Genomic DNA, 16,389 nt, shown 5'->3' on the forward strand with positions numbered 1-16,389 from the left:
GAGCGTGATGAATCGATTGACCTATGAAATACAATAAGACCCCTTCATTTGCTGTATAAGTATCCAGTAGACCCTTGCTTATTAAAGTAGTAAAGATGCATAATAATAAAAACACCCAAAAAAACAATTAAATTCAAAGCACATTCATATATATCCGTACAATGAAGATGATAAAAGTTCAAGAAAAGCTTCTATATAATAGAAACATAAATAGAAATGAGTACATACAATTAATAATTACCGCGCTGTCAACTATTTTTTTAAATATGTTAATCAAATGCATGTTTATAGTGCAATATTTTCCAATGTTCATATTTTAGAGACATCTTCCATAACCTGGTATATGATACATAAAAATTAATTTAGACATAATGTACAGCATGTAAATATATACTCGTTTTCAATAAGTCATTTCGTTTTTCCAGATTATGTGTGGATCACAGGAGTCGTTGTGTCAGCAGTGATAGTAGTCATTGTTCTTGCCATTATTATAATGTATGCCTATTTGAAATGGAAACGGGAATACCTAAGGACAAATCCAAAAGCTGCGAGGAAGAAAGGGGATCCACGACCTACATTTCCTTTATAGCATTTGATAAAAAAAAGTATTTAAATATGCTCTCTGAGTATTTATTGCAGGACCTAAGTGTTCATAAAGCGTTACAATGAAAAAAATGTTGTTTTTCTGGTGCCTTATAAACATCGACCCTACATTATAGATGGGTGAAAGTACGAAATAAATCTAAATTAAACTGTGACGTATGAATACTTATGTGACTATGACATTTGTTATTCTATACTAAGCTATACTGAACTTCAGATAATCGCCGTTTCATAATCTAATGAATCTTGGGTAATATTTTCAAAAGTGTACACCAAAACGTCCTGATTGGTCAAAAATGTCACAAACAATGGAAATTTAACCAATGACGTTACGTGATTTTCATTTTTTGGGTACAAACAATGAAATTACCCATGATTCTTTGGATTCTGAAGCGGCAAATTATTGTGCGTAACAACAAGCTGTGTTTTGTTATACATTGTAAATATTTATTATATGATAATGGCAAAAAAGTATAATACAATTTGAATTAAAAAAAAAAACTACTTATTATTATATAATATGACTAACCAAGATCCAGTTATGCATATTAAGGGCAACTTGTTTTGAGTTAAATGCATTTGTTCCTTCCATAACAGCATTTTCCAATGTTTCGTAATGTTTTATATTTCATTGTTCGATTTAAATATCAATGTTTTCATTGTTATTAAAAAAAATACAGAAAAAGAAATGACATAACAAAAAAAATGACATAGAAAAAAAAGACAGCAAAAAAAATAAATACCAAAAGTTGGCTGAAAAACAATCCAAAAAACATTACACAACATATTTTATATTAAAAAGTTTCACAAAGAAGAGAATCTTCGTTCAAATTTATTTCATTTTTGTTCCATCTGCATATGTAAGTTGCCAGTTATTTAAAAAAAACAATCATATTAACCTTTTCTTAATATGTCATCTACCGATTCTGGAATATGTTATCAAATAGCCCGTTTTTATGTATTTTGGCATTTGTTTTTATTGCACTTCATTGTTGCTGTTATTCTGTTGTTGTTCTCTTATGGGTGATGTGTTTGAAAAAAAGATAATCGAATAAAACTATTTGCAAACTATTGATGTAAGATAGTACTTAATTATTCATTTTCAAGTATTCCCAATATTCGTCTATAATGGCTGCAAATAGCTCATTTTATGTCACTAGAAAAATACAAGGCATCATTTGTTTTAAGATTGAAAATGGATAAATTGTTTAATTGGACTTGCTTGTATGCAGAAACTTTGTGTCAACATCTTACACATTTCCCTTTTAACAAGATTCATAATACATGTTAGTAAAGTATAACAAAAGGTGATGAAAATGCAGGAAAATATGTATAAAGCTCATTTAAAAACTTTAATTAAATGGTGTAAATTATTTATCAAAATTAATTCTAGTCTTCAAAGCTTTTCAAATATGTTATTATTTCGTCTGATTCTTCGGCTCCTCTATCATCATCACTGGCTATCTGTGCATTCTTTAAATAATTCCAGAAGTGTATGTTATTCGGTCGAAGTTCTGTGGCCTTCAATAAAAAAAATGCACATTTATAAGTATGATATTTTTAATATTCTGAATTATAAGAATGATATTGTTTAGAATAATCGTTTACAGAAGGTACTTGAAATCATCTTTTTCTTTTCTTTTTCTCATTTCATCGTGACACAGCCTCATGTCACATTTGTGTCATTATCTACAGAAATTAGAATTTTGACAGTAATGACGAAGGCTTTGATTTTCGTACTAGATATCAGTTGTGATAACAATACCAAATATACAGAATCTCCAATGGTGACTAAATTGTTTTTTTCGTATTTCTGGATAATTTGTCAGATGTTTTGTAAAGTTATCCGTTGTCGTCTTTGTAACAGATATTTCAAAAAGTGTCAACCAGCCTGCAATGGCGTCAAATAAAATTTTCGAAGAAATGCTTTCAGCTTCAACCCTTAAACTCTTAGTTAAGTAGTTTGTACATTGGTGCTTTTTACATTTTATAACATAATATTTATCAATTCTAAATCAATTATATATATTTGTTTGACAATTGTTTATACTCTGCTAACAAAGTGGTCTTAAAAATAAAGTTGTATCACGGGTTTGGTCATTGAAAAAAAATCTAAACCTATAAGAAATATTGTTTGTCAGTTCATCTAATGTGCTCACAGTTACAACGATAGACAGTTCGCCTTTTATATTTTATATTTGAACACACTGATCATTTAGAGTTCATTTCAGTTCAAATGAACGTACTAATATTAGGCAATTTAATATATGAAAAAGTCAATTTAACATTGTTATCAAATTGTATAGATTATGTTAGTAAATATACTTTGCAAGGAAATTTAAGAGAATAAGTAACCGCGAGCAACGAAAATTGTATATAGTAAACTTTTTTTAGTTCATACTAAAGAATTTTGCAAAGAAATTATATAAAAAGTAAAATCACAAAAATACTGAACTTAGAGGAAGATCAATTGGGAAAGTCCATAATCACATGGCAAAATCAAATAACAAAACGCATCAAAAACGAATGGACAAGAACTGTCATATTCCTGACTTGGTACAGGCATTTTCAAATGTAGAAAATGGTGGATTAAACCTGGTTCTATAGCGCTAACCCTCTCACTTTAATGACAGTCTCATCAATTTCCAATATTTTTACATTGATGCGTTAAATAAACAGACACAATAAATAAAATAGTCAAAATATGGGTACATCAGTTATCATCGTTTAACAATTTTAAAAGGAACAATTTAACAGAACACAAAAACATCTACTATCTAAGAACACATTTATTAATTTGAGTGTCTGACGTCAGAAAATTTTATACGTCACATAAATTTGTCGTTCAATAAATTGGACTTTTACAACTATTGCTCAGTTGTTTACACTTGTGACTATACAATTTATACAAAGACACCTGGATCTGTCGTTTATTTTTTTTTTGTACTGGAGATATTTGTTCAAAATTTTATTGATGGCTTTAAAGTATATTGAATTTAACACAGTGACGTATAAACCACTATTTATATACATTGACCGTATATTGATTTATTAGTATGTATATAATTAGGATTATATGCGTTTGTATTTGGATTACAAATGGCTGTTTAATTACCATTTAATTGTATTTCTAAGTCGTAATTTTGTAGGTTTACCTTTCTGAAATGAAAAACTGCCTCTTCTGGTCTTCCTGTATCGTAAAGTAAACGCCCATACATGACACGTGTATCAAATAGTTCTGGATTCAATTGTAATGCCTCCTGTAGCAATTCTTCTGCCTTATATGCTTCATTCATCTACAGAGGAAACAAAAATTCTATGCTAGTACTATGACCTTAGCTAATTCAAAACTATAAATTCAGAAGAACCCCCCCCCCCCCAAAAAAAAAAAACCCCCAAAAAAACATAGTATTGATTTTGTTCAATATTGTCTAAAGAAGAAGGACTACTTTTATTAAACACCAATCAAACGGCACAAAGACAACAGACATAAGTTTAAAATGCTTTGAATAGATCTTTGAAAATTTAACTTCATCACGAAACGCTCAAGACCAAAATATTAGAAAACCAAAGATGTATAAGATCTGAACTCGTGAATACCTAAACTACAACAGACAAATTTTATATGGCAAACATTGGGGTTGAACGCAAAAAATAGACTTATTCATTTAAAATTCTAGCGTATTGGATAGACAATTTGTACTCCTACTGTTTAGTGAAGTTTAAATTTATTGTACATATTTTCTAGTTATAAATAAATCGAATATACCACCTGGGTAGTTATAAAGCATGGTTTTGTGTCAATTTCAATATTGTCTTTTTATTTCTATTATAAAAATGTGCAGTGCCATTTATATTTGAAATCAACAAAAGACAACATGACATGAATGTGGCAGCTATAGATCCTCATTTAAATGATATCGGATATGTTCCTTACGTCGTAACTACAATCCCCTTCCCTTTCCTGAATGTGACCTACCGAATTAGACTATTTACCGGATTTGTTATCACATAAGCAACACGACGGGTGCCGCATGTGGAGCAGGATCTGCTTACCCTTCCGGAGCACCTGAGATCACCCCTAGTTTTTGGTGGGGTTCGTGTTGTTTATTCTTTAGTTTTCTATGTTGTGTCATGTGTACTATTGTTTTTCTGTTTGTCTTTTTTCATTTTTAGCCATGGCGTTGTCAGTTTGTTTTTGATTTATGAGTTTGACTGTCCCTTTGGTATCTTTCGTCCCTCTTTTAGCCTTCGTCAGTGTGAAATGCCGTATACTAGTAGTCAGCTATTACAGGCTCAGGTATGGTAAACAAAATATGTTTGACAATTTACCTTTATAATGAACTTTATCTAAGTAAAGTTCAAGATTAGGGAGGTGGGGTAATGACAAGGATGTTAAAACATTGAATTCACAACTACAGATCTTTCTAATCATATTTATGGCTTCATCTTTTCTTAGATATTGGCACAGAAACACGATTTCAAAGTTAAATCTATTACAAAAGAGATGATTTCAAATTTCAATTGGCAACTCCCAATTCCTCAGACAGCAGTAACAAACGTCTATCCCATCGCATGCCATTTAGATATCTTAATACGTTGCGATCATCAATGTTTACACTATATGTACCATATAGCAAGTGCATCCTCCTTACAAAATAGTAGGTGTGCCAACTGAGATGAAATCAACACTACAAAAGTTTTACGTTCACCATCGCGAAATACGATGTGTCTGCGTCTCAACTCACAAGAGACATGTTTTGCGGTCTACGATCTAAACAAACCAGAATAGTCATCAAATATGTACTTAAACCGATTGTGACGTTTTAAAGGTGTTTTTTTCCTTCTTTTCGAATGGCGAGCTTCATTACAAGAGACGTTTACACAATATTTCAATTTTACTTCAATGCATAATTATAAGTTTCTAAACTTTGCTGATTTACAATTTACTTCACTCAAAATTGGTCGACAAATCTGAGTAAAATGCAAAATTAAAAAACGCAAAGTCTTTTATCAAATGGCATAATCAAAAGCGCAATAATATAAAAAAAAATGGAAAACAGCTGGCATATGCCACGAAAAACTAAGGATTTCATATCCCAGGCATAGATTACCTTAGCCGTATTTGGCACAACTTTTTTGAGTTTAAGATCCTCAATGCTTTTCAACTTAGTACTTGCTTGGCTTTATAAATATTTTGATATGAGCGTCACTGATGAGTCTTATGTAGACGAAACGCGCGTCTGGCGTACTAAATTATAATCCTGTTACCTTTGATAACTATATGCTTGATTTGAAAGAGGCATTTCCTTATGTAGAAAATGGTAGATTAAATTTGGTTTTTATCTAGCTAAACCTCTTACTTGTATGACAGTCGCATACAATTCCATTATAATGATAACAATTTGTGAACAACACAAACGGATATAATAGTTTATAATGTCAAAAATAAAGGTACAACAGTCAACATTGTATTATAATCTTAATCACTACAAAAACAAAGAATTATGTCAACAAAGAATACATTGATCATATAAATTACAATTGAAGTTGAACAAAAGAAATGAAAATTGACTGACAACAAGACTGCTGATATACAAAATATAAACCACAATCAGAGGAAATTTGAAGCATTGGTTAGATGTCAGGTACATACTGTTATACACACAAAAATGAAAAATTTACTTTCATGCATTGGTTAGATGTCAGGTACATACTGTTATACACACAAAAATGAAAAATTTACTTTCATGCATTGGTTAGATGTCAGTTACATACTGTTATACACACAAAAATGAAAAATTTACTTTCATTCATTGAACTTGATTCGAACACATATTTTGTATACAACTGAGATTCAGATCAACATTTTCGATTTAAGAGGATTTTCATGTAACCATTTTTTAAATCCAAATCACCGAGAATTATCAGTTTTGAGGATTTTTTTTAAACAATGAAATATCAGTTACAAGACATCTTAAGTTGATAATAAAACAGCTGGTCAAAATGTCAATTATTCAAAAATATTAAATACTCCCATCAACACCATGCAACCGACTTCGATATTATTGGTTTTCGAAAAGAAAACTTACATCTATCATTAAATCCGCTTTATGTAGAATAGCTATGAGAAAATATGGATCTTTCTTTAAAACTTTGTTTACCATATCCAAACTAGCCCTCTTTCTGTCTACATTAGGTAATAATTCTGCGATATTTTGCATAACTTCAGTGCTTTCTATAATAAAAAAAAGAGAAATAAAACGTTCATATCAAAATGAAATATCTTGTGTTGTTATCATTTACATTTGATAGAAATGTCTTTTTTTCGCACATTTGGCGTTCGGGCAAATATTGATTTTATTGCATAAATCATAAAGTTTTTTTAAAATTTTGTTTGTTTGTACTATTGCTTGCTTGTTTGATATTTGAGTTTTTTGGTGAATACAACTTTGAAATTAGAAGTGAGTGAAAAAATATAGAGGTCAAAAGAATATAATACAATTCGTCATATAACTTCAGTAGTGACTTGATGTATAGGAACTATTTTCATAATTATCAAACTCGCTTTCCATTAAAATCTGGCTTAAAGCCCTCTGTTATATTAGTCAATTTAGAAAATGCTTAAAAAACACACAAAAAAACCAACTAACCCGGTAACAACTCTAGTATTGTTGTATATAATTCTATAAATTTTCTGGACCATTCTGTTCTCTCTTCAGAGGTTTTACTTTTTGTCAGCATTTCACCTAAATAACGATCTGTAATTAAAACAATCAGTTCTAGTATCATTCTATAATTCAATTTTTTACAGAAATGTTAACACATATCGCGAGATTAGTCCAAAATATGTGAATAAATTGAAATTAATTAATCCTGTGAGGACAGATTCAGCTGGTTCACCTAACATTGTTTCATACCCATAAACCTGATATGTTTAAACTTAATCTTCATCTGCATTTACTGAATCATTAAGTAATGAAATCCGAAAAAAAACTATGCTTATATTTAGTGATCAATTGCCTTGTATAATGTACTCAAATTTCTTATTTTTGATTCAAGTGCTATCATATTATTGTTTTGAAACATCTAACTTTATGATTTTCAAAACAATGATATGCCACACTAACTGAAATAACATTCATAATGTGTCTTGAATTCGCAGGAGTTCGGAAGTTCATGAATGCTAATTGCAAGATTGATCAAATCTTGCTCAAGGTTTTTTCAATGGCAAAATATTATGTAAAATTAAATATTAAAAAAAATCATGTTTACACGTACACCAGTCATAACGCATCAAGTAGAAATGCTAGATACATCATTGATGCTAAAAACATTTTATACTTAGTCTTTGAATACATGAAATAGACCACCACACACCGGCCAAAACTCATTTCAGGTTACATTTTACCTTCATAAAATAGTTTTTGTATTCCTAAAGTGCTCTCCTTTTTCTGTATCCCAATAGCAACTGTATCTCCAATATTGATTGTTCCGTGGTAAAATCCTTCAGGCTATAAATAATATTAAGTTTATGACAATTGATGTCTCTAAACTTTCACTGTATTCAATGTAAATATTGTGGTGCAATTTTTATTTTTCTTTGTAACAATTACTTTTTTACCATCAGCTGATAAAAGCAATTCATCGATGCTAACCTATCTTAATGTTAAAAACTTTTGTTTCTTAGAAATCGAGACTTATGTTTTTTCAAAGCAAAGACTATACACAAATTATGTGTAGGTGCATTTCTAGACTACATATTTTCAAGAAAGTTGAATAACCAACTTTCATCACAAAAGCACATTAAAAGTGACTAAAATTCACCCTTCATCACTGTTTAATATTTTCAAGGGTTAGTTGTATAGTCGTTTGATTTTTCTTGCACTTCAGTGTTTCTGTTGTTTCATTGTTTTGTTTCGATGCTCTTATAGTTGATGTGTTTCCATCGGTTTAAATTTATAAAGTTTAACCGGATTTGTTTTCTCTCATTCGATTTATGACTTTTGAACAGCAGTATACTACTGTTGCCTTTATTTATTAGGCAAGAAAAAGACCCAACTCAAAGAATAGTACATACAAGATAAAGTATTTCTCCCGCTGCTTGTACGCATTCTATAGGTTTATCTTCTTCAGCTTTTATCTTTGGATAAACCATGTCAAACCATTCTAACATTGTATATCCAGTAAACACACCTGCAGTAAAAGAGTGTGTAAATATGAGTTTTACGGTTAACAAATTATCCCATCATTTTGAGTGATTTGAAAAAAAATCCGTTTTGATATACAATCGATTTGCTCTATACAATTCACTGAAGATGGAAATATTATAATTTTGCACGCCAGACGATCGTTTCAAAAACAAAAGATAAGTGTGTGTTGCTAGAATCAAAATTTTCAAACGTACAAACAATGAACGGATTTGACGAGCACTAGTAATGAGGACCTAAAATGTCGATATATTTGGCCAAATTCAACAATAATTCTTTCAGTTTATAGTTTTATATATCTACATGCAGGAGTTTCTTTCCTATTATTCTCCGTCATTTGTTATGTGTGTTACTCTTAAAACAAATAATGAAAGTCTTCCTTAATAACATTGTGTGCAAGTTATTTAGCGCTTTTAGATAAGAAAGGTAAACACAAAATCAAGTTTAAGTACTGTTGATCATAGTACGATGACATGAACAAGGCTAGCGAACCTTTGTATTTCTTATTCAAAGATTTATTTTTCTGATTTAAGGCAGGATTAAATACGGGTGCAACAAGATCTGCTTATTCTCCAGTGGCAACTGAGATTACCCTGGTTTTGGAAGTTCGTGTTGCTCTTGTTTTATTTTTCTATATTGTGTTTTGTAGACTGATGTTGGTCTTTTGATTGTTTTTCGGTTTTTGCCATGAAATTGTGTGTTCGTATTAAACTTATTCAGTTGACTGTGCCTTGTATTTTCCACCTTGCTTTTGAGCCTTCATTAATTCGTAAATTAGACTTGAAATGCATTTATCTTTTCACAGTAAAGTAACTATACCTCCAGGTGGTGTATGATCTATAGGATATAGAAACCACCTTTTCCTGCCATATAATACACCATTCCAAGAATCTGCATGTTTATGGAATGACACTCCACTTCTGGAAGCTCCCAAAAAGAATATGCTGTCATCAATTCCATTCTACAGAAACAGTCAAGTTTACTCAGATGTCTGATGAAGACTATGACTAGTTATCTGACATATTATGTTATTTGCATTTAAACATGTCCAAATTCGGGAGCCTCTAGCCTTTTTTTTTTAAGTCTTGTATGGTTTTTAATTCCAGTTCATTTATATTTTCATGAGATAAGTGTGGCGTCCATATTCATTGTTATAGGCAACGTTTTTGTTAAGGGGCTAGCTGAAGCATGTCTCCGGATGCGGGATTTTCTCGCTGTTTTGTTAACATATTGGTGGCCATGGGCTGTTTTCTGTCTCTTGATCGGTTTGTTGTCTCTTTGACACATTCCCTATTTCCATTCTCAATTTAACCATTGGCTCAATATCCCTTGTTTAAAGGAAAATATCAGACAAAAGCATAATTCTTGTCACACGCTCCACCAAAATGCTGTAGATTCGAAAAGGTATGGTGAACCGCTTCAATGCATGTTACACACAGAAATATATACAACATTATGCAATTAAAGTAGACTCGATACAAATAATTACCCAGATAACAAAATCGATAAGCTAGAGATTAATCAAGAAGCAGAGGGAATAGAAAGGACATATATATATATATATAAGGGCATTTAAGTAAGTGTTTCCTACTATGCAAATATCACCCGTCCCGTCATGTGAACTCGCACTCAGTCTAAATATCACAATCAGACGACTATACTGGTATCTTGAGTTATAAGACAGAAAAATATGTCGCTAGTGAGACATCGACACATGGTATCGGTAATGCAATAAACTACCGGTACGTTCAATATATTTTTTCTGAATTCATTGACACATATGTTACTCACTAGTAATTATTTCACATTAACATAGTGTAATGCGATTTGTGGTGAAATATCTGAAATCTTAAATGTATAAATTACGTATACTGGGTTAATATTAAATCTATTATTGAAAATGCCTAAATAACATGCTTCTCGTTATTGGTTTAATATTGGATTTGAAAAAATCGTCCAAAACGACCAAATCTTTAGGCATCTTGCAAAAACAATGCAATAACTCAAGAAATACAGATAACAAGATAAACTATATTTTTTCTCACCTGTATTTTAAAGATACTTGGAGGCTTCAAAGTTTTTGGCAGTGTGGAGGAATTGTAGAAATTTCTGTCAAACACATACCTGTAAAAAGAATTAAACTGTTTTAATATATTGAATTATCGCTCTTTGGTTGAGCACGATATTTTCATGATTTATTAATGAATGTTAAAATCTCTATATCTAAGCATCAAAGCTTGGAGTCTTCAAACAAATCATTCTTTGTAGTTCAGACTTTGACTGCTGTTAAACTTCAGAGGTTGGAGAATTATATGAGTATTTGCCCTCTTCATATGTTAGCCATCTAACGAGTTTGGACAAGGTGATTTTCAGATTGTATCTAGTATTTAAAAAAAAAACCGTTTAAATACAGTAACATATCACGATTACACGTTCCTGGTTTTTTTTATAACACTGGATATCTTTCACAGCTGAAATCAGTTAATTGACCAAATAAGAGTTTTACATTTCAGATATTAAAAGAACACTGCAGACGACATTCTTTTTCGATTTGTTGGTTAATGCATTCACTCTTCAACGAATTTCCCTTTGTATTGTTTTAAATTTCATTACTAAAATATCAATACGTACAATGGTTCTCCTGTTTCATCTTCTTGTTGTATTAATTTATCCACAAATTCAGAGAAGGACGACCCTACTTCTCCATTTCCTCCTCTCCGTACAATCTCCCGCGCATTGCCAGAATATATTCTAAAATCACCATACTCCTTTTTCAGATTGGACACAGTCCATTTATCTGCCTCTGCCCAGTCTTCCGCTCCGTTTGGAAAAGTAACAATGACCGGTTTTTTATATCTGTATACTTTTTCAAATTCCTCACTTGACAGGTCTTCTATGTTCCGTTTTTCTATATTACAAATTGTCGAATCATACTTAGCTATTACACGTGGGTCAGCTTCTCTCCAACCATTCGACGACACTTCCATCTGCTCATCTACAGTCTTGTGTGGGTTTTGATTAATTATATCTTCCATCATACTTTGTTCTGTCAGTATTGAATCTTTTTAGCTCACCTGGCCCGAAGGGCCAAGTGAGCTTTTCTCATCACTTGGCGTCCGTCGTCCGTCGTCCGTCGTCGTCCGTCGTCCGTCGTCCGTCGTCCGTCGTCGTCCGTCGTCGTTAACTTTTACAAAAATCTTCTCCTCTGAAACTACTGGGCCAAATCAAACCAAACTTGGCCACAATCATCATTGGGGTATCTAGTTTAAAAAATGTGTGGCGTGACCCGGTCAACCAACCAAGATGGCCGCCACGGCTAAAAATAGAACATAGGGGTAAAATGCAGTTTTTGGCTTATAACTCAAAAACCAAGGCATTTAGAGCAAATCTGACATGGGGTAAAAATGTTTATCAGGTCAAGATCTATCTGCCCTGAAATTTTCAGATGAATCGGTCAATCGGTTGTTGGGGTGCTGCCCCTGAATTGGTAATTTTGAGGAAATTTTGCTGTTTTTGGTTATTATCTTGAATATTATTATAGATAGAGATAAATTGTAAAGAGCAATAATGTTCAGCAAAGTAAGATCTACAAATAAGTCAACATGACCAAAATGGTCAGTTGACCCGTTTAGGAGTTATTGCCCTTTATAGTCAATTTTTAACCATTTTTCGTTAATTAAAGTAATCTTTTACAAAAATCTTCTCCTCTGAAACTACTGGGCCAAATTAATCCAAACTTGGCCACAATCATCTTTGGGGTATCTAGTTTAAAAAATGTGTGGCGTGACCTGGTCAACCAACCAAGATGGCCGCCACTGCTAAAAATAGAACAAAGGGGTAAAATGCAGTTTTTGGCTTATAACTCAAAAACCAAAGCATTTTGAGGAAATCTGACGGGATAAAAATGTTTATCAGGTCAAGATCTATCTGCCCTGAAATTTTCAGATGAATCAGTCAATCGGTTGTTGGGTTGCTGCCCCTGAATTGGTAATTTTGAGGAAATTTTGCTGTTTTTGGTTATTATCTTGAATATTATTATAGATAGAGATAAACTGTGAACAGCAATAATGTTCAGCAAAGTAAGATCTACAAATAAGTCAACATGACCAAAATGGTCAGTTGACCCGTTTAGGAGTTATTGCCCTTTATAGTCAATTTTAACCATTTTTCATAAATTAAATTAATCTTTTACAAAAATCTTCTCCTCTGAAACTACTGGGCCAAATTAATCCAAACTTGGCCACAATCATCTTTGGGGTATTTAGTTTAAAAAATGTGTGGCGTGACCTGGTCAACCAACCAAGATGGCCGCCACCGCTAAAAATAGAACATAGGGGTAAAATGCAGTTTTTGGCTTATAACTCAAAAACCAAAGCATTTTGAGGAAATCTGACAGGGGATAAAAATGTTTATCAGGTCAAGATCTATCTGCCCTGAAATTTTCAGATAAATCGGTCAATCGGTTGTTGGGTTGCTGCCCCTGAATTGGTAATTTTGAGGAAATTTTGCTGTTTTTGGTTATTATCTTGAATATTATTATAGATAGAGATAAATTGTAAACAGCAATAATGTTCAGCAAAGTAAGATCTACAAATAAGTCAACTTGACCAAAATGGTCAGTTGACCCCTTTAGGAGTTATTGCCCTTTATAGTCAATCTTTAACCATTTTTCATAAATCTAAGTAATCTTTTACAAAATCTCCACTGAAACTACTAGGCCACAATCATCTTTGGGGTATCTAGTTTGAAAAATGTGTCCGATGACCTGGCCATTCAACCAAGATGGCCGCCACGGCTAAAAATAGAACATAGGGGTAAAATGCAGTTTTTGGCTTATAACTATGAATTCAAAGCATCTAGAGCAAATCTGACAAGAAGTTAAATTGTTAATCAAGTCAATATCTATCTGCCCTGAATTTTTCAGATGAATTGGACAACTGGTTGTTAGGTGGCTGCCCTCCAATTGGTAATTTTTAAAGAAATTTTGCCGTTTTTGGTTATCTTGAATACTATTATAGATAGCGATAAACTGTAAACAGCAATAATGTTCAGCAAAGTAAGATCTACAAATAAGTCAACATGACCTAAATGGTCAATTGACCCCTTAAGGAGTTATTGCCCTTTATAATCAATTTTTAACAATTTTCATTAATTTGGTAAATATATGTAAATTTTTACCAAATATAGTTCTCTGTTACTAATGGGCAAAGTTCATTATAGATATAATTGTAAGAAGCAAAATCGTTCAGTAAAGTAAGAAGTTCAAACACATCACCATCACCAAAATACAATTTTGTCATGAATCCATTTGTGTCCTTTGTTTAATATGCACATAGACCAAGGTGAGCGACACAGGCTCTTTAGAGCCTCTAGTTCTTGATGAGTACTTTTCTTATTAATAGTGTTACTCGAAGCATCATCATTTGTATGTTGATGAGAATTTTTCTTATTGATAATATTACTCGAAGCATCATCATTTCTTTGTTGATGAGTATTTTTCTTATTAATATTTTTACTCGAATCATCATCACTTCTTTTATTCTCAACTGGAGCCTCTTTTTTAGTTCTTTCAAACGGATTCCTTTCATATTCGGGAACGAGGTCTCTTGTTACAAATAGAAACACTCCACATGCAAAAATAACTCCTAGAAATCCTAATAAAACATTAACTAACATCTGCTGGTTATTTTGATTTGTTTTCTTCTTATCTTTTTTAACCTGTTTAACAGTTCCATTTGTAACATGATTATTGTTCAGTTCAGTTTTCGGTTTTCTGACTCTCATCTTGTCTAATTTTATACTCAGTTGTTTCGTAATCATATTGTTCTTTCCGGTTTACGTAGACACGTGTAAAAGAAGATTAAGAAATGCACTACAATTATTGGAACATATAAATAATAAGTGTTGAATTATTCTAATTTACTGAACCTAACAGAACTCTTAAGTCTCTGTTTATTACTATTGATATTCCATTATTACATTCCTGACGACACGCACCTCCATTTTTGAAACAAGATGTTGTTTAATCGGATAAAATAACCAACATATTTACTTTCTTCGAGGTAAAAACCTGGAAAGAAATAATGAAACGACCCGTACACATAACAGTTGATGAAAATGGTGTATTTTGTGCACATCAGGAAATTCTTTTGATATAAATACATATAAAATAATTGTTGATACTTTAAGACAAAATATTTGAATTACAAGTGTTGTTACAAACACAAATAGACTACTTTATCAACTATAGAATACTCCTTTGCCCTATATATGTTCATTTTTTTGTTTTGTTATATCAATGGTAGGACTAATGTTTCATTGACATATACCGCACATCTCTCGTTATTCGTCTTTGACAGGAAATAAGGGACAAAGACCGAATTCAAAACTTCATTAGCGCACAGATCACCGTCTTAGAATCTAATACAATGTATAACTACTAAACAAGTTTGTCCTGACATAGGACATACGCATTCATTATTATTCTATTTGATATGTCGCCGGAACAAACTGAAAATTATAAAAAAAATTACCGAATTCCATGGCAAATTAAACTAGAAGTTCTAAAGAGCCTGTGTCGCTCACCTTGGTCTATGTGAATATTAAACAAAGGAAGCAGAAGGATTCCTGACAAAATTGTGTTTTGGTGATGGTGATGTGTTTGTACATCTTACTTTACTAAACAGTCTTGCTGCTTACAATTATCTCTATCTATAATGAACTTGGCCCAGTAGTTTCAGTATTAAAATTGTTAAAAATTGACTTTAAAGGACAATAACTCCTTAGGGGGTCAATTGACCATTTCGGTCATGTTGACTTGTTTGTAAATCTTACTTTGCTGGACATTATTACTGTTTACAGTTTATCTCTATCTATAATATATTCAAGATAATAACCCAAAACAGCAAAATTTCCTTAAAATTACCGATTCAGGGGCAGCAACACAACAACCGGTTGTCACATTCATCTCAAAATTTCAGGGCAGATAGATCTTGACCTGATAAACAATTTTACTCCGGTCAGATTTGCTCTAAATTCTTTGGTTTTTGAGTTATAAGCCAAAAACTGCATTTTACCCCTATGTTCTATTTTTAGCCGTGGCGGCCATCTTAATTTGATGGCCGGGTCATCGGACACATTTTTTAAAACTAGATACCTCAAAGATGATTGTGGCCAAGTTTGGATTAATTTGACACAGTAGTTTCAGAGGAGAAGATTTTTGTAAAAGATTACTAAAATCTATGAAAAATGGTTAAAAATTGACTATACAGAGCAATAACTCCTAAAGGGGTCAACTGACCATTTCGGTCACGTTGACTTATTTGTAAATCTTACTTTGCTGAACATTATTACTGTTTACAGTTTATCTCTATCTATAATAGTATTCAAGATAATAACCAAAAACAGTAAAGTTTCCTTAAAATTATCATTTTAGGGGCAGCAACCCAACAACGGGTTGTCCGATTCATCTGAAAATTTCAGGGTAGATAGATCTTGACCTGATAAACAATTTTACCACATGTCAGATTTGCTCTAAATGCTTTGGTTTTTTAGTTATAAGCCAAAAACTGCATTT

At 31.9% G+C, this 16,389-nt stretch overlaps 1 protein-coding gene across 1 annotated transcript; it reads right to left on the minus strand.

The window, feature by feature from the left end:
* Positions 1 to 1,028: 1,028 nt before the first annotated feature.
* On the minus strand, positions 1,029 to 14,889 carry LOC139486794 (bifunctional arginine demethylase and lysyl-hydroxylase psr-1-like). Its single transcript, XM_071271766.1, has 10 exons — positions 14,181 to 14,889; positions 11,445 to 11,874; positions 10,859 to 10,937; positions 9,633 to 9,774; positions 8,684 to 8,799; positions 8,015 to 8,117; positions 7,257 to 7,364; positions 6,696 to 6,841; positions 3,759 to 3,899; positions 1,029 to 2,124 (listed from the first exon to the last, which is right to left on the minus strand). Exons 2-10 carry the CDS (start codon positions 11,849 to 11,851, stop codon positions 1,993 to 1,995), a joined length of 1,374 nt encoding a protein of 457 aa, XP_071127867.1. The 5' UTR covers positions 11,852 to 11,874; positions 14,181 to 14,889; the 3' UTR covers positions 1,029 to 1,992.
* Positions 14,890 to 16,389: the final 1,500 nt, after the last annotated feature.

Source organism: Mytilus edulis, chromosome 8 (assembly GCF_963676685.1).
Source record: "Mytilus edulis chromosome 8, xbMytEdul2.2, whole genome shotgun sequence".
NCBI classification, from domain to species: domain Eukaryota; kingdom Metazoa; phylum Mollusca; class Bivalvia; order Mytilida; family Mytilidae; genus Mytilus; species Mytilus edulis.

Coding starts and splice junctions, on each gene's coding strand:
- LOC139486794 (XM_071271766.1), bottom strand. CDS start 11,851: ATGATGGAAGATATAATTAATCAAAACCCACACAAGACTGTAGATGAG. Junction 9,775..10,858: donor CAAGTATCTTTAAAATACAG/GTGAGAAAAAAT, acceptor CTGTTTCTGTAG/AATGGAATTGATGACAGCAT. Junction 8,118..8,683: donor CGGGAGAAATACTTTATCTT/GTATGTACTATT, acceptor TATTATTTATAG/CCTGAAGGATTTTACCACGG.